The sequence below is a fragment of the Nansenia antarctica genome (genome assembly GCF_963989245.1).
Source record: "Nansenia antarctica genome assembly, chromosome: 3".
Taxonomy (NCBI): domain Eukaryota; kingdom Metazoa; phylum Chordata; class Actinopteri; order Argentiniformes; family Microstomatidae; genus Nansenia; species Nansenia antarctica.
Genome location: NC_137688.1, coordinates 14,261,429 through 14,281,526, shown reverse-complemented (window position 1 = coordinate 14,281,526; position 20,098 = coordinate 14,261,429). Strand labels below are relative to the sequence as shown.

The window sequence follows — 20,098 nt, the reverse complement described above, 5'->3', positions numbered from 1 at the left end:
GAAAAAAATATTGGAGAAATTGTGGAAGCAAGGCAAGCAATATTGGGTAGGATTGGATTGGTAGAGCCTATAGTAATCAGCCTGAATCGAATGTTGTCGTGCGACGTCGCATCGCACGCCGTGTGCATTGGCCTTAAGCACTCAACATTTAGGTAGTTACATCTCAACATTTAGGTAGTTACATCTCAACATTTAGGTAGTTACATCTCAACATTTAGGTAGTTACATCTCAACATGTAGGTAGTTACATCTGAACATGTAGGTAGTTACATCTAAACATGTAGGTAGTTACATCTGAACATTTAGGTAGTTACATCTGAACATTTAGGTAGTTACATCTGAACATTTAGGTAGTTACATCTCAACATTTAGGTAGTTACATCTCAACATGTAGGTAGTTACATCTCAACATGTAGGTAGTTACATCTGAACATGTAGGTAGTTACATCTGAACATTTAGGTAGTTACATCTCAACATGTAGGTAGTTACATCTGAACATTTAGGTAGTTACATCTCAACATTTAGGTAGTTACATCTGAACATTTAGGTAGTTACATCTGAACATTTAGGTAGTTACATCTCAACATGTAGGTAGTTACATCTCAACATGTAGGTAGTTACATCTGAACATTTAGGTAGTTACATCTGAACATTTAGGTAGTTACATCTCAACATTGAGGTAGTTACATCTCAACATGTAGGTAGTTACATCTCAACATGTAGGTAGTTACATCCACTCTGGCCATACTATCCCCATGGGGACGAGTTGAGAGTTCTAAATCCGTTGTTAAGCAAAATAGGGGGACATTTTAAACTGTTCGAAATATCCCAAATAATGCGAAATAGTGTACATTTACCTGTTAATTAATGTTATCCTTACACTTCCTGCAGAAAACTGTTTTCTTCATACAAACAAACAATACCGTATAAGCAGTAAGCATTTAATTTGCATATTTAAACATAATATTTCAGAAAACTTGTAATACAAAAAATGTTAGTCTTAATGTAAGTGATTAACTGGTGAAGTTTCATGGTGATATCTATTAGTTAAATTGTTTATCCTATTAACTGGCTGTGTTGCGCCTGGCACAAAAACCCACATTTTCGACCCCTGAATTTACCGTGATCCAATAAATATTAAGACTTTTAATATGTTATTTGGTTGTCCCTAGGGATCACAAAAAAACGTGCATGATTACTATTGCAATTTCCCCTGGGTTAAACCACAGATTGACTGGACTAGGAGGGGGGTTGGTAGCGGGGAAAGACCAGGTCTTTTGGCAAAATGTCGCCGTCTCATGGGAGCCGCGTGGCGAGATACAAGATGGCGCCGTAGCATCACAAGCTATGCTAACAAACTATGATCATCAGTATCTAGTCATCTCAGTCGACATGTTCAACAATATATTTTAAAGGGGATGTAAGTGGACTTTCTATCTCTCATCAAAAATATAAAACAGTCATGTTGAGCTACCTCTCTCCAATTCTCTCCAATTCGACTAGTCCACCTGGGACTGGATCTGTGTAATGGAAGTCTCTCTGTGTGACACTGTGTGACTCTGCTGTCTGTCTGTCACTGACACTAGTCTGGACCACCTTGTCATCACCAAAGGCATACCTAGATGTTTCACATCATGTTAACTTGTCACTGACATTTTCAGAGTGAAGTAAATTCTTAGTGGTTTGACTAATTTATAAGACTTACCCCAATCTCTTCTTCTCTCTTCTTCTTCTCTTCTTCTCTTCTTCTTCTCTCTTCTTCTTCTCTCTTCTTCTTCTCTCTTCTCTTCTTCTTCTCTTCTTCTCTCTTGGATCAGTTGGATTGGTTTGGTTTTCAGTGGAAATCTTGGGGAAGGTCATATTTGTTGCTGTTAATCAGGGTCATGGCATGACCGAATTTTTAATTTGAATTATTATTATTTTTGTGTAGTAGGAGTATAAATAATGATGTTAGATACGTTTTGGAGTTGTTTAGGGGGAGAGAAATTGCTAATAATGATATAAATGTGTCAGAAAAAGCGGATTTTTAAAAATCCTGGTGCATCATGGGAAATGCAAAAGTAATTTGAGTATATCCAGAGTTCTGTAATAGTTATATGCATGGGGATAATTTCTAAAAATTGTAAAAATTATGCCGATTCTAACCCTGTGTTTTGTTGTTGTAAATTTCGTTGCGTTTTTTGTGTTAAAGCTAACCCACCACATTAAAATTAGTAATATCCATGATTTGATACATTTTTTAAATTGTTAGTAGTAATTTTATTAAGTAGAAATGATGCCGATTCTAATGTAGTTATTCTTTTTCGTCAAACTTGTTGCGTTTTCGTTCAGGAGCTGAATTACTGTACGCTTCTGTACGCTTCTATACGTTTCTATACGCTTCTCTACGCTTCTGTACGTTTCTATCTTTTTAATATATATGCCTTTGAATTACTAAATAATTAAATGATGATTATATAATACCCTAAATAACTAATATCCTAAATTAGGATTAAGGTTAGGGTTAGGGTTAGGTTGAGGGACTATTATCTATCACCTATGTTGGTCTAAGAGATTACCAGTAACCAGGAATCACCTGACCAAATGGCTGCCTGCCCGAAGTGTTAGTGGGGGTTAGGGTTAGGGTTAGGGTTAGGGTTAGGTTAGGGTTAGGGTTAGGGTTAGGGTTAGGGTTAGGTTTCTGGCAAAGAGCTCCAACTGTAAGATACCATGTGCAGGTTGACCAGTTTCTTTAGGCCAACCACGTATGATGCAGAGGGAGAAGCACTCCACTACACACAAATAGTACCGTGCTGATGTTCAACTGGTAGTGCTACATTGTTTTTGTCCATCTTGGTGGGTCTGACGTCTCGGAGCACCGGTAGCTCGGAAGTAGGGGAAGGTACACGTGTACCTATTCTCCACGTCCTGATTGGTCAGCTGTCAGAAAGGCGCTTGACATCACACAGCGCCTTTCTGAAAAGTTAAAAGGCAGCTGCGCTTTTCTCACGCTTTTTAAAAGGCGGCCGCTTTTTCCCTTTTCCCATAGGGTTGTATGTAAAAAGGCGCTGAAGGCCACGCTTTTTTCTTAAAAAATAAGTCAAGTGTGAACACCCTCTAATAAACTCTTTCACGTTGCGTTCAGCCAATCACTCAAACCGTTAGTTTGTTGTTTGTAAATATTACATAAAGGCCAATGATTGGTGCTTACGTCACTGTCACTACTGTAAATACATTTGATTTGATTTGATTTGACTTGTCACTAATTTCTGGCGCTAAAATTATTTTCAACTAGCTCAACTAGCTTCCTAATTAGCTGTCTAGTGTCTGATTTGATGTGAAAATGTCCAAAAGACAGTTGAGCCTTCTTCAGGCATTTGGGAGAGGGAAGAAAAAAATAATATGCGAAGAGAGCAACACCAGCGAAGGCGCCAGCAGCAGTCAGCTACACGGTGACGAGCCCCCTATGGTAGCTAGCTGTGTAGCTAGGCCGAGCCCCGAGGACACACAGCAGCAGAGGTATGAGGTTGTATGTGCTGGCTCTGAAGATGACATTGGCTGTGTCATTGGTGAACTGAAAACGACATCAGACTCTGTAAAACTGACAATGTTACAGACGAGATTCAAGCCTCCCAGAGGTTGGATACCCCCAAGTAGGGTAATATGTCGGAAGCAACGGAAAATACCGGAGGAGTTTTTTGATGAGAGCATTTACCCCACTCTGCGTTACAGTAAAAGCGTTGATGGCGTTTTTTGTGTAGCTTGCATGCTTTTCTCATCAGGAGACATGATTCTGAGAACGAAGCCACTTACTGACTGGAGTAATGCAAAGAAAATAGTTTCAAGACACTTGTCAACTCCAGCTCACATTAGTGCCCAACTGCGAGCAGGTGAATTTGTTGATGTTGCTTCGGGAAAGAGCCGGTCTATCTATTCCAAATTAGATCGCTCACACCAACAAGCAGTAGAGCGCAATAAACATGGACTGAAAGCAGTCATCGATCTAATTGCTGTTTGCGGACAGCAAAATATACCCATTCGAGGCCACACTGATGAGCGAAGTAATTTCCAGGCGCTTCTGAAATACCGTGCTGAAGGAGATGAGAATCTGAAAGAATATTTCGAAAATGCACCAAGTAACACATAGTACTTTAGTCATCAAATCCAGAACGAGTTGATTGAACTATGTGGGTAACAGATTCAAGACAAAATTCTCAACAAATGCAGGGATGCCAAGTGGTTCGTTCACCTTATTGGCTGATGAGACTGCTGATATAAGCAACGTTGAACAAGTAGCTCTTGTAGTAAGATACGTGGACTGTTTTGATTGCAGCTACTCTGTGCGAGAGGATTTTTGGGGATTTTTTTCTACTGCTGACACAACAGGCGAGACCTTGACCCAACTTCTGTTAAACCGATTAAGAGAACTGGATCTGGATCCTGCTCGTATGGTTGGACAGGGGTATGACGGCGCTGGGATTGTCAGTGGGAAGGTGCGAGGCGTTCAGGCGCGCATCAGAGTACAGTACCCTGCTGCCGTCTATGTGCACTTTAGAAATCATGCGCTAAACCTAGCGATTGTGCGCTCAACGAAAATCCCTGTGGTCCGCAATACTCTGCAAACAAGTCAAGAGATAGTAACCTTCATCACAGCCTCCCCAAAGCGCTTACAGTGCTTACTGAGCAACAGTAGCAGCAAAAAACGCCTCCAAAAGTTATCTGATACCCGCTGGTCTCAGCATGATATGTGCCTGTCTACTATAATCGAAAACTACGAGGACGTGTTAACCACACTGGCTGAGCTGAAAACAGACACTGACGCCAAATGCAGCTCCACAGCATCCTCCCTCACTCGGGCCATGGAGACCTTTGAATTCATCGTCTGTCTAATCATTACTCAGGAGCTTCTTCACTGCCTGACACCGCTGAGTAATGGCTTACAGAATCCAAAATGCGAGCTACCTATGGCCGCTCAAATGGCCACGGATCCTGTGAGTGTGCTTGAGCACAAAAGAGATGACTCCACAAACAGCGATATATGGGGAAAAACATGCTCTCTGGCTGCGATTGTTGATGTTGTCCCTTCACTGCCTCGCATCGCCAAAAGACAAGCCCACAGGTCTAACACACCTGCAGAAAACCCACTAGAGTACTGGAAAAGAACAATTTTCTTTCCGTTCATCGACCACCTGACCACAGAGGTGAGAGACAGAGTATGCCTTGCACTGCCACGTCTTAAAGCCCAGTACCTTCTACCCGACAAATTGCCACTGTTGACGGACAGTTTATGGAGGGAGATCAAGGAGGAGTATGGTGCGCTGATGCCCAGTGTTGACACTGCAGATATGGAGCTTAATCTGTGGAGGGAGCGCAACAGGCCGCATGATACACCTGTCACCAGTGACATCCTCCAAGTTCTGAGACTAACCGCAGACTTCTACCCCAGCCTGCATACTGTCATGAAGGTTCTCCTAACAATGCCCGTGTCCACTGCCAGTGCGGAGCGTTCATTCAGCTGTTTACGTCGCTTGAAGACATATCTTCGGAACAGCATGACAGACAAGAGACTGAGTGGACTTGCCCTTATGAATATACATCATGATATTCCTATTGATGCGGAGGCCATTCTGCTGGAGTTTGATGCAACGGGGAGGCGCAGACTTCACTTCAAATAGGTAGGAACATTTTATGATTTTATTGCCAGTCGGATTGGTTTGGTCTTGCTTTTATTGTTACGTGGTGCAGCGGCTTCTGTCTGGGCTAGCCTATATTGTCACATATCTGGTCGTTGAAACGTGTATGCTGCTGTGTGTGTTGTAGGCCTAAAGTGAGTGCAAAACTCTCGTTTCGGTGATAGCCTATGTATTGGTGCGCTGTCACAGTGTCAACAAATAGGCCCTTTGTTTTCCCCATGTATTAGGTGCGCATGCGCTGTCACCTGGGCTGTTTTCATCTGTGTTTCGAGGTGCGCTGTCACCATATTGTTTGCACGTGTCGTCACGGCATAAGGGGAACGCCCACCTGGCGGGCAAAACAAATCTTTCTTCCGCTGCCTGCCAGCTATTTTATCATGTTTTTACCAAGTAATTAGTTGTTTGACAAAATGCTGGATAGTTGCTGTGCAATCGGGTGCACTAACCGACGAGGAGACGACCCTGGGTTGGGCTTCTACAGAATTCCGTCAGAAAAAGAAAAACTCAGAGGAGAAGATTAAGCTCAAGTAAACACTGATGATTTTAATTATTTACTTAGCCACTTTACTCGATTATACTGAGCCAATTACCACTATTGCACTATTGTCATTGTTCATATTGTATTCCACCCCTGTACATTGTACCGCACATTTCAAATCTTTTATCTAGTATTTTTTGTTCATTGAATAAAGAAATAAATAGGCTACTCTCCTTAACCCTTATGTTGTGTTCGGGTCTGCCGTGGCCCGTTTCAAGTTACAATTATATAATAACTATCATCTAGTTTTTTTTTTATTGGAACAAGGTTCATGATATCCTCCACAACAGCTATATAAACACTACAAAACAGATTTTGACAATTTTAGCCAATTCTGCCAATATAATTTGGTGTTCGGGTCTGGGAAGACCCAGCAGTGCATTGAAATGTTGTGGGGCCATACAATAAAATGACAACAGGATTGGTTATGAATGCATAATAAGTTAGTTATGATGTAGTAATAACAATATTGGATGATAGTCATTGTTTTTGAGTGTTTTGGACTGAGTTAAATCATAGGTCAAAATTGACCCATGAACACACGGCACAGAAACAGCTTTCGAACACAACACAAAAGTGGGGACAAGTGAACTCCATCTCTAAAGGTTTTGCAGTATCTCTGTTCTTAGCAATGTGTACAGTTCAGCAGCATCATTTGCATCTTTTGGAGAGTCCCATCCATTTTCCTGCATCAGTAAAAGAGATAGCTCAAACACAGTTTCATCACAAGGCAATTGACCCTTGGGTGTACACTCCTCCTTACAGAGATCCACCTCTTCTTGGTCAATCGATTTCAGTCTGTCCTCTGCACCAAACATCTGTGGGACTGTATACAACAAGACTGGACGACCTCCTGGCACATTCCGGGCTGGCATTGGTCTGATCTTGTGTGAATTCCATGTCCTCACAACTTCATCAAGTTCTTGCTGCAGGATCATGAAGAAAATAATCTCATTACCAACATAAATCAATACATTCCACAATAGTAAACATCTGATCATAATTTGCATATAATTATGATAATCATAATATATTTTCTTCCTAGAGAGGTGGCTGACTAAAATGTATGATTATAATATAAGAGAGGCCCATCATCCAACCCAACCCACCCCCCTTTTAATAAACCTGATGTTGCTCAATACCTACCTGCACATCAGTGCTGACTGTGTACACTTGTATGCTATCATACACACAGAATACATATTTGTCTGTTTATATGAATACCAAATATACTTTTTTTCACATTTACTCAATTTAATTTCATGGAAATGGATTCAACAATGCACAACAGTTGCCAACAATCCACACACAATACCCCAGAATGACAATGTGAAACCACTTTTTGGAATCTCAGTAAATGTATTAAAATTGAAATACAGAAATACTTCATGTACATAAGTATTCAGACCCCTTGCAATGACACTATTAAAAATAGCTAAAATGCCAAAATGTTGCATTGTTCAAGGGCTTGCCAATTTGAGGTGCTGATATTCAAGGTTCTCAGAATAATTGTTGTTATTGTATGTAAAAGTGGAATCTATCCAGTTCCTAAAACGCCTTACTTTATGAAAACAGAGTGGCAGATGCAATCTAATATATGCTTTTCTTGATAAACGGTGTGTGTGTGTGTGTGTGTGTGTGTGTGCATGCTTTATATTAGGGACAGACTTGGACTGTAATAGTGTTACTGTACCTGCACAAGGTTGAGGAAGCAGAACGGGATAAGACTTTTATCCAAGAAATCTCCAGAGAAATGACCATTGTCTTGAAGGGTTTTGAAAAGATTCATCCAGAACTGTGCACTTTGTTTTCTAAGTATTCCCCACCAGGACTCAATTCGCTGATTTGCAGTGCTGCGACCATATACAAAACTTTTCTCTCTGGCAAAAACATCTTGGTGGTTTCTTCTCAAAAAGACCTGCATGTTCTCCACATGTCCGTTTTCTGTGCCCCTATCAGCTCGCAGCCTCTCTGGATATCCTCCAACACAGGGGCGGCGCTATGGGTGGCTACTGGGGCTCAAGCCCCGGATGTTTTCTGAAAAGCCCCGAATGTTTTACTTTAAAAAAAAAACTCTCGTGAGTAACGTGCAGTACCGGAGTCCAACAGAGAGGCAGCAGCTGCGCGACATTAGCCTGCATACTGCGTAGCCTACCCTGCCCTGAAGAAGACGTGATCTCAATCAGTGCCTGACTTGCAAAAGTGTAAGGATGGATATCCCAAAGTTGTTTTCAACAAAACAAGCGCCAAGAACTGTTGCAGCAGCCATATCAGCAGCTGACAACAATGACATCACCAGCAGTGATGACATAGATGATGTTTCAGGTTTGTGAATCTTATAAGAAAGGTGACTGACTCACTGACACTACTTTTCCGGTTTGCTAATGCTAGCTGGCTATCATAACATAACGTTATGTTATAATGAAAATGAAACATAGCAAGGTACTGTTACGGTACATGGTAAGAAATCAAACAAAGGATAATACTTATGGAATGGAATGGAATGGACTTTATTTGAAAAACAGATGGAATGAAGTGGTTATTCACTTTATACAAATAAAGTGAATAACAGGCTGATAGTCTTTGATATCTGCACTCTGGTTGACTGAGTAACAAGTGAAAAAGAATGATGTAACGTTAATGTTACAGCTAGTAAACATGGAGTAACCACATTAAGTATGCCCTTATGGTAGTATGTATGTATACAGAACATGACTCAAATCTATCCTAAGATGTAACGCTAACTAACTAAGTTTGTTTAATGTCCCAGGGGGGATTTGATTTCACAGTACTATACACAGGCCAACAATACATGTAATATATCGTCATATAACACAGGACAAGACTCTAAATACAATATAAGTGGTGAGCACAGAGTCTGCCCTGATATACATACTGTAACATAACTAGCCTCAGCCCATCAATTATGTAATTCTATACAAATATAAATGATGGTGACTGGCAGGGGGAGCTACGTGTGCTGACCTCCCTCTGTGCCCAGAACCACCACAATTAGTTTGCTTCATTAAAGGGTGTGAATGTATATGTGTTCTCCAGTGCCTTTTGTCCGCTTTAAGGTGGTGGTAAGTTGAAGGTTGAAGGCAAAATTTCCGGCGCGCTCTGCGCGCACATTATATTCTCCCTCTGGGCTAAGCCCCGGATCTCCTACGATCCTAAATCCGCCCCTGCAACCATTCTCCAGCGCGGCACGAGGTCTGGCCCGCCCGCGAATTTGCGAAACCTAGGATGGTAAGGGGAGGCAGGGCAATACCGCTACCTGATTGGTTGGCGAAGCACTCCAATCAGGTAGCGGTATTGCCCTGCCTCCCCCTACCATCCTAGGTTTCGCAAATTCGCGGCCCGCCCACCCCAAGGCTCTGTAGGGGAAATACTGAGACTAGCATTCTGAACGACTGGTTATGCGATAACAAACATGTCAGAAAGTTCGAAGTAAGTGCTTCGTAACACAGACGGGGTGAATTTTATGAATGAAAGTGAAAGTTCTGTCACAAAACGCCGTTACGTATCCTCGCGCATTTTTTTGTGGGTATATCCTTGGCCTTTCCTAGTGGGTATACGGCGTAGTCCTGCGTATCACGTAGACTACACCACTGGACAGTACACACAAGAATGTGTACGAGTCACAGCCTCTCACCCAGTTCTGGATCCATTGCCAGAAATACTTCCCCCAACTGACAGCAAAGGCCATGGTGAGCCTCTTGCGTTTTGCAACAACTTATCTTTGTGAAAGAGGATTCTCCTCCCTCACCTACCTGAAGAGCAAATACAGTTCCAGACTGCAGCCTGAGGATGACATGATGCTCTGCCTGACAACCTCCATCTCCCCCAGAATAGACAGGGTGTGTACCACCCACCAGGGCCAGTCATCTCACTGAGGTAGACATACCTGGCTTCCTGAAGCTAAAAGTTTCATTGTTGAAAAATAATAATAATAATAGAAAATATAAGCCTCATCAACACTGGCGGACTCAGGGGGGGCAGGGGGGGCGACCGGCCCTCCTGGTGCCCCCACGGTTGAAAAACATCTCTCTTAAGTGCCCTTTTGAGTGGCGAAAATGAGAGGACGTGCTCTATTGGTGCCCCTCCAATGGTCTAAACCTGACCATGAGCCCCCAACCCCCAACCCCAACCCCCAACCCCCAACCTAACACCACCGATGTTACAAAGTTGACAAACCTCAAAATTCAATGCCAGTGGTTAGTCAGCAATTGTATGTGTTCAAATGCCTAGTGTGGAGGATATCATAAGGCCTTGAGGCAATCAAATGTAAAACACAATATTTATGATTGATGAAAGTTGCTCTCGGTCAGATTTGACCGGGAACACAACCGGAGACACTGAAGGATAACCAGCAGCAGCTGTTGTGTCTCACACAACAGGCTCCCACCATTTTGTTGTATGCCATGCAGGTGGTTTACTTTGTAGGATCATTTTGTTATACTTTAGTTGATACTTTGTTAGAGATCTTTTTGTTATGAGTTAGTTGATACTTTGTTCAGTTATGATTTAGTTGATACTTTGTGTTTTGGTACTCGAATAGTCACTTATACTTTAAGGATTTTTCATAGTGACTTTTTTGTTTGTTGTTTTAAAAACCATCCTAGGGATGTGTTTATTGTTTCTTTTATTTTTGAGGCATTTGTTTGTAGTTTCAAATTCTGTTTTCATTCATTGCTATAAGACTTTTTAAACTGTCATGGCCAAATAAAATATCTTTACTTTACTCAAACCAACTGTAATTTGTTACCTCTTCTTCACCCTAGAGAACAAGAACGTAACACCTAGTATGAGGATGGTTCATATTCCCTAGTATGAGGATGGTTCATATTCCCTAGTATGAGGGTGGTTCATATTCTCTAGTATGAGGGTGGTTCATATTCCCTAGTATGAGGGTGGTTCATATTCCCTAGTATGAGGGTGGTTCGTATTCCCTAGTATGAGGATGGTTCATATTCTCTAGTATGAGGATGGTTCATATTCCCTAGTATGAGGATGGTTCATATTCCCTAGTATGAGGATGGTTCATATTCTCTAGTATGAGGGTGGTTCATATTCCCTAGTATGAGGGTGGTTCGTATTCCCTAGTATGAGGATGGTTCATATTCTCTAGTATGAGGATGGTTCATATTCCCTTGTATGAGGATGGTTCATATTCCCTAGTATGAGGATGGTAGACATTTTGTCATTGTTACTCTTGTCATTGTTACCTTAAAGTGCATCTTCTTCAGCCACTCCATTGTTGCATTGGCTGTATGTTTTGGGTCATTGTCGTGCTGGAAGATCCATTATGTATTAGATTATATGACACCGGCCTGAAATTCAGCACCGGCATAAAACTACCATAGACAATGAATGGGAACGGCAAGTGAACGGTAGATTTAACTAACCAACCAACCCTCGATTCCCGGCATCGCCACTGCTTTTTGTTATTTATGTTCACTGCACCCTGTACCACAATGTAGTGTAAAATAATAATAATAATAATAATAATAGTAATAATAATAATAATAATAATAATAATCATGCATAGCACAAGCAATATGTTTTGTTCAGTAGAGCCATGAAGATATGCAGATGACACTTATGCCCTAATCAATAAATAATAATGCATGACATATTTATTTAGTGGATTTGAGCTCCATCTTATGTGATAACAGACAGCCTCACTCTGGGTTTGAAACACACATTACAGGTTTTGATGTGAAACATGACATGTTTAATTGTTTAGTGTGTCCCCAAGCATGAACATGTCTGCTAGTGGTTTGGTTACGCTTGTAATGTGTAGTTTGTCTGTAACAATATACTCCCTTTAGGCCACACACACACACACACACACACACACACACACACACTTCGAGCGATCTAGGGTGCAATATCAGAGGTTTCCGCTCGCTATAAACATCTAGTGAGCATGGGGGTCGAGGTACAATGGGGTACATTGTGACCTAAATTAGCCAGCTAACAACAAGATGGTCAACCATTGTATGGATCTCCATTCTCCTTCATATGACCCTAACCTTAATCTCGTGTAGCCATACCTTCAAATCATCTTGTTCTCTTTGGAGGTCTGGATAAATAGTTATTAGATTATTCGGTTTGAATGGAGCACTGGCTGCGAAAGAAAAGTACAATTTTGTTAGGCTTTGGGCAATTTGACCCTTTTGTTACTCTTGAAAAGAGCAAATGAGTTTGTGTAAGACAATCGAGTTAGCTAACATTGCTAGCCAGATATATTTAGAAAAATTGCTGTAGTGGTTTTATTTTTCCTGGAATTATAATTCTGTTGTTGGAACACTTCCCACGTGGGGACCAGTGAAAATGATTGTGTCCCATTTTGAGTTGCCTATTGACCGGCTGCATCGAATTTCCCCAGGATGTCCGAACAAGGTGAGAAGAAAGACTGGGAGCCAACCTAGACCGTGCCAATCTGTTTCAGTACTGGGTCGTCATCGTCAATTGCTATGCCAGTGTTGAGGCAAGCGGATATACAGGCAAGAAAGAGCCTTCTTCTGTTGGTGAGAACTATGTCCCAGTGTTCAGAAGTGTAAGGACCAAAACAAGAACCCAGGACATCTGTAAGATGTCAGCTGCGAGGTATGCCACATTAGTAGTGAACAACAAAGACTCCATGCAATGCTGATCGCCGAAAAAAGTGTTTCAGTTGCCAGGGTAACGGCAAGTTCAGCCCTACAATTAGGGCATTAGAAAATTCTCAGACACACAACCCCATTCACACTCTCTGCAATAGGGGTCCAAAAATGCAGCCTCCGTTACCCATCTCCCCCTCTAGCAAGTCACCTTTGACCCCACCCAGCCACCGCATTCATGTGGGTCTGACCCGTTGTCAAGACAACAGGGGGAAACATTTTCACCACCTACTCTGGCTGGAAACTTTCTCTAGATTCAAGGCATTTGAATGCAATCAATAGGAGGAAATACAGAGTAAAGCATCAGTTTGTGAAGTTGTATAGAGTGATCAAGGTTTAGAATGTGTTGGCCTAAATGACCCCAGCACTGATAATGTTGCTGCTTGTTGGTATTCAAACCCGTTTTGTCCCAGCTTTGACAGGTTCTGGTGAAAGATTGGGGCAGATCAGGAAGATCAAGTTTCCCTGTAAAAACACAGCACGAACGCGAACGAGTCGAACGCGTGCTTTTTCAATCATACTTTTCCCCCTAGAGAGAGAGAGAGAGAGAGAGAGAGAGAGAGAGAGAGAGAGAGAGAGAGAGAGAGAGAGAGAGAGAGAGAGAGAGAGAGAGAAGAGTACAATTCCAGATGCATCAGCGTGCATCTCTCTTTCTCTCTCTCCCTCTCCTTGTCAATATTTTAAATAGGGTGCTGGTACAGTTATCCTGCATAGTTGCTCACTCTGCTTATTGTCATTTCTCTCCCTCTTTCTGTCTTACTTGTTTGGTTCATTGTCTGCCTGTAGAAATGCTATGTGTCATAACTTACAGATGCAGGTCAGTTGGCTTATAACCCTAAAAACAGTTGGTATTAGAGCATGCAATGCGCTGCAATAGAATGAGAGATCAAGCGAGGGAGAGGGAGGGAAACAGAGAGAGAGAGAGAGATCTGTTCAAATCTTAATCTTAATTATTTTTTAAATCCTTTTGTTAAGAGGATTTCATAAAAATGTTACTGCTCTCCACCCCGCCCCCCCCCCCGCCCCCACACTAGACACACTAAAACAAGTGGGGTCACTCACATGCATGCACACACGCACACACACTCACTCACACACACTCTCACTTTTTTTCTCTGTCTATGTCTCTCTCTCTGTCTATGTCTCTCTCTCTCTCCCTCTTTCTCTCTCTCTCTCTCTCTCCCTCTCTCTCTCTCTCTCTCTCTCTCACTCTCACTATCTCACTCTCGCTACTGTCACTAATCCCACAGGGAGAGGCTTTAGTTACACATTAAGCGTAGTTATGGTGCCATACACTCTTCTGAGCCCAATAGACACATGTTTAAACACATGGAATATTTCATGATTTGTTATATTTACACATTGATTTATATTAGTTTGATAAGTTGTAGAGAATGCAATGGAGTGTGAGACTAACGAAAACACGTATTGACCCCCAGTGTGTGTGTGTGTGTGTGTGTGTGTGTGTGTGTGTGTGTGTGTGTGTGTGTGTGTGTGTGTCTGTGTGTGTGGTGGTGGGGGTACCGTATGGAAGGGACTATTGTGAGAGACATCAAGGGAGGGGGGTGAGTGGAGGGGGTTTGAGGGAGGAAAGGGGGAGTGAGTGGGTTAAAGGGAGGGATGAAAGAGGGACACATCTGTTCACAGACAGCAAACGAGTCGAGAGAGAGAGAGAGAGAGAGAGAGAGAGAGAGAGAGAGAGAGAGAGGGAGAGGGAAGTAGAGGAAGGAGAAGTAGAGAAGTAAGGGAAGCAGAATAAGGTAAGCACATGATCAACAATAGATGTTTATCTTATTTCTTTTTTTACTAATTAACATTTGTTTATTTAACCGCATTGCAGTTATAAACTACGTCATTAGTGTGTGTGTTTCTGTGTTTCTACATCATTAGTGTGTGTGTTTCTGTGTTTCTACGTCATTAGTGTGTGTGTGTGTTTGCACATTATTCTTGCACTTTGCTGTGTTGCCACAGTATTGATATGCTGCCTTGTAGCTTTTAAATGTATGTTACACACTCACTATTCGTGTGTGTGTATGTGTGTGTGTGTGTGTGTGTGTGTGTGTGTGTGTGTGTGTGTGTGTGTGTGTGTGTGTGTGCGCGCGTGTGTGTGCTTTTTGGTAATATTTTCTGGCAGAGGGTGCAAACTGCAAACCATGTGTGTGAGTGCCTTGGATCTCATGGCACACTGAAACAGATGGTCACAAGAGTGCCTGTTTTCAACCTAACATAATTAAAGAATCAATTCATTAACACCCACTGACCCGGGCACTTTCATTACCAAACCAAACACATGCCACCCTTCACTCTCTCCACCCGCTCACACATTCAACCTCACCCTCTCTTTTAGCCCCTATCTCTTTCCCTGTATCCCATACATCCCTTCATTCTCTCCCTTCATCCATACAACAGACATCACTCCTTCTATCTGTCCCTTGAGAGAAGAACTGAATCCCCTCTCCACTTTAATCCCATTACTTTACGACTGTTCTCCTCTATCCCTCCATCCCCTCTTCCCCCCCACCCCATACTTTAACTAAATGACACCCACTAATTTAATTAAACCGCCACATCCTTCTCTTCCCCGCTAACAACCCCCCACCCTCTGCCTTTGTGGAATTGGATATGGTGTCTTGTACACTAACATCCACTTGACCACTTTTCTGAGACTGTGTAGCCGAATTGTGTACATTCTATATTCCCCAAATAAGAGGGATAATGTCTCACAGAGTAAAATGAGGTATGTTTGTATGTTTAGTTTAGGTTAATGCAACTGTAGTTTATAGGGTTATGGATATGGTTAGCACATGTTGTTGGTTGTTCTGGATTAAAAGTCATGTAAAGCCCTTCATGTGAAAACAATTATGTAGGGAGAGACACTGAGGACGATGGCAGAGATTACATTCATGTTTTTTTTGGCAGAGACAGAAAAGACTACCGGTGGCTCCATTGCATCTCCAGAGCGTTTTAGCAGCTGTGCATCAACGCCCTGGGAGACATCATTCCTGCCAGCACTCCTCACTCACTCACAACTCAACCATGAAGGCCGGATGATTTCTCGCAGGCTCACCGAAGGAGGCAATAAACTCTTCTCTGTTTCGTTTTGAAACATTTTTCATGAAAAATGTGAGCGGGATGATGAAGGCGGCGGCGTGGAGCGTTTTCCTCCTGTGCGTGTGCGAGCGCACCCAAACTGTTGCCATCGTAGGTACCCAAGACTCGTTTACCCCTACGGCCACAATACCCTCTGCCTCCTCTGCTCCTATCACCCCCACGGAGGACGAGAGCTCCAGACTGGTGGTAAGGACAAATACATAGAGAAAGTTTGATGAATTACAGTATGCATTGAGTGTAAGCCCTCAGCAAGCTTGTGTCATTTGATGACATTCACGCTATTTAGAAATCAACTTTCCAAATTGGACAGCTAGCCAGGTTCTGTTCTAGACATAGCAGAGTAAATCATGTACATTTTGGTTTTTCAGTTATCAAATGTTTTTCAAATGTGTCTTTCATGAAGTAGAAAGTCCAGATCTCCATCCCTCAGCTGCTTGGAACTCAAGCTGGGATGGGGCCAGATTTCTGTAGCCTCTTCAACCCAGTGAGCCTGCAGCACAGCGACCGCTTCATCCACCTTGGAGCGCAGGGACTCTGGAGCCTCCAGCATGTGGAGCAGATCAGAGTTGTCCATCTCCAGCAACATACCTGTTATCTTGGGAGTGAGACTGGAGTGCATGTTGTGGATGAGTGCCAAGAGATGCTCATCTGGAGGGATTGAGTACAATCAGTAACAGTGACAGCTAATCCGGATCCAAATAAATAGACCCAGCTTAGGCTTTTTTCCCTCAAGAGGAGCAGCAGCCAGCATGGAGGCAGTCAGAATATCCTGGATACGGGCAGCAGGCTGCTGCTTGGAGACCTGTGTCTGGGGAGCCATGTGCTGCTGGGTACTTGTACTGGGGAGCATTGTTCATCCGTGCTGTAGCTGCATCTGCACTGGCAGGATGCTCTCTCAACGCTTGGAGAGCTGAGAGGCAAGAAGATACTCATAATCAAACAGCATCTGGTGAACAAGGCGGCAACCGACGGACGGTTCAGACTTTTATTCTGAAAAAGAAGTTGTTGAACATCAATGACATACTCGCTAGTCCACTTGCAAGGGATTCGGCGAGTAATCCCCACTACTACCTAGTTAGTGTAGAGTAGTGGGGATTACTCACCGAATCCATTACATTGCAATGTTTTGGCTAGACTAGCGAGTGTGTCATTGATTTTCAAGAATGTTGAAATGTATTTACATTTTTCAGAATAAAAGTCAGAACATTTTGATTGGTTGGCGACTTGTTCCCGGTTTCACCAGCTGCTGTCACATATTCATGGTCAATGCTCTGTTAGTGGTTTGTCTCAAATCATACATCTTTGTGCAGGGTTGCTTAAATAAATAATACTGACCCATGGACTTCAAGGTCATGATAAAAGGCACCGGGGAGGGCATGGGCTTCATAGCATTGAAGGTCCGGGGCCTGGGAGCTGATGGATGCATGGTGTTCTGGGTGGTGCAACATGGAGTGGTTCTCAGCTGAGCCAGCAGGTTGGTGTAGTAGTAGGTATAGTACAGCTCTGAGCCTTTGGAACGGCAGCCAGGATGTATCCAGATGGTGGAGCATGTTTGTAGGGGACGCTGGCCATCCTCTGCATGCACTGGCTAGTGGCATGTGCCTGGCACTGGGTCTTGGGCTTAGCCAGGTCCACGTAGAGGGGCTTGGTAGCGACGATGAGGCCATCCAAGCCTTGGTGGTGACCTCAGGGGCGAACAAGCACAGAAAGCGAAAGCCCTCCATCATCACATTTACACTGCTGGTTGTTCCGAAAAGGGAGGACTCTTCGCACCCTCATCCAGGTTCTTCACAGACAGATTGACACCCTGGGAGAGAAAACCCCTGTTTAGAGAGATGTTTTTTCTTCCCTCAAATACATCAACAAGGATTACCAATACACAGACTCATTCTTTTTTATTGTTTTTACAAAATACATTGAACATACAAGACATACAAAACATGTTAATGAGTGTGTGTTGTCTCCGACAGTGGACGGTCTGCGTAGTTCAGCCCCCAAACCCATGTTATGTGCAGGCCTCTATAGGGCACTCATTGAAATACAGTGCAGGCCTTTATAGGGCACTCATTGAAATACTTTGAAATTCTACATTTCAACCCTAGAGTGTTATTGGAGGACATAAGAAGACATTTTTACTTGAGTGAAATTTAAAAAAATTATTATTTTTCATCTTCAAAATCAAGGTCAGCGAAGTTACCATATATGGTTCCTTGCCCGTTCGTGGTAAAAACAAATCATCAATCAACACATCTGAACTCTCATTTAAAAACCCTTTATAGGGCACTCATTGACATTTTTTGAAATTCTACATTTCAACCCTAGAGTGTTATTGGGGAACATAAGAAGACTTTTTTAATATATATAATTTTTCATTGTCAAAATCAAGGTCAGTGTAGTTACCATACATGGTTCCTTGCCCGTTCGTGGTAAAAAAAAAATCCAAGAAGTGTATATATAAGAAAAACACATAAGGTGAAAGGAATATGTATTTTAGAGCATTAGAACATGAGTGTATCACATATACACCTTATACAAACACCTCAGAGCAGAGTGCAATGGTTACTATTCGCAACCACAACAGGTAAATACATCAGGTAAATAACACACAGACCCTAACCTTGTCACCTGACCCAGCTATCATTGGCTTAGCAAATAACCAAATGTATTATATACATTTCCCACACTGGGAGCATATTACAAAATAACTAATTACATGTTACATCAGGTAAATATCACACAGACCCTAACCTTGTCACCTGACCCAGCTATCATTGGCTTAGCAAATAACCAAATGTATAATATACATTTCCCACACTGGGAGCATATTACTTGTTACACATGAGATAGCATTAGGCCACATCTTCATTCTTCATGGTAAGCAACAAAGCAGTTACGGTCAGCTTTCATGCAGAGGTGGACCTTGCAGACCCTGCAGATCACATTTGACCTCAGAATGTTCCCTTTCTTGCTGCAGTACTTGCAGGTCTGGCGTTGGGCATGTACAGGGGCATGGAAGAGAGACATATCAAACCGCACAGCCTCATCTGGGGTGTGACTGCGGTGTCCCCGGACAGGCTTTGGGACAACAGCAACGGTCAGGTTAGGGTTAGGAGATGACAACGATGACGAGCTTCTTCGGGAGCTAGACGTGGCTGGCATCTGCCTGCTGGCACCCCTGAACACTTGTATTCTGAAGTTCTTCAGAGGCACGCCATTCTCACCAAGGGCCTTGCAGTCCCGCTTGTAAACGATCCAGGCGTTGGTGACACTGAGATCAATAGCGTATGCAAATAAGCGCAGGTACCACCTCTTGGACTTCATGGGGGTGCGGTAGAGGTGGACCAACATGTCACTCTTGTCAATGCCCCCCATGTTGGCATTGTAAGTCCGGATGACAGCTGGACAGCTAACATGCTCCTTTGTCTTTGTCTCGTTGCAGTACCTGAGGCAAGGCAAGGCAAGTTTATTTGTATAGCACATTTCATACAACAGGGCAATTCAAAGTGCTTTACATACATTATAAAAATACAGTAAGAGGAGCATAGTAAGAAGATAAAAGTGACAGTACCTGAGGACTGAGGACATAGGCTCCACCCCCATGTCTGTTGACAACAAAGTGACCGTTTTGTTGTCCTTCCACCTGACGGCCAGGATCCCATCATCGCTCATGGTGTAGTCACATTCACCACGAGGGACAGCCTTTTTCTCCATTTCCTTGACAGATTTGATTGGAGGCTTTCCAATTCTATTGTCCCTGGCTGTCCCTGTGTATCTGCAATTTTGGTCTCTGAGGTATCGCACCAGCTCCAGGCTGGTGAAAAAGTTAAAGTTATCGGCAAAGATGGCTGTGGTGGTGGGAAAGGTCATGGTACTCGCCAGGACAGAGACGATCTGGCTGGTGACACCCATGGCTTGTTGTTGAGGTGTCATGGGCACACCGTGGGCCTCCAGCGTAGTCTGGCCCTGGTAGAGCACCATGTCATGTACAAAACCATCCTCAGAGGCCCTGGCAAATAATTTAAAACCCCACTTGTCTGGCTTGGACTTGATATACTGCCTCAGGTTTCCGGCTGTCTTTCCTTTGTAAGCAACCATCACCTCATCCACC

General features: G+C 42.9%; 1 protein-coding gene across 1 annotated transcript in view; it reads left to right on the top strand.

Annotated features, from left to right (window-relative positions):
* Positions 1-16,014: 16,014 nt before the first annotated feature.
* Positions 16,015-20,098, top strand: part of mmp17b (matrix metallopeptidase 17b) — a gene marked incomplete at both ends in the record, with an annotated part of 9,806 nt that continues 5,722 nt past the window's right edge. The window contains one exon of the mRNA XM_080526951.1: positions 16,015-16,176. Within this exon, the coding sequence (XP_080383077.1) occupies positions 16,015-16,176 (162 nt within the window). The remainder of the gene's footprint in view (positions 16,177-20,098) is intronic.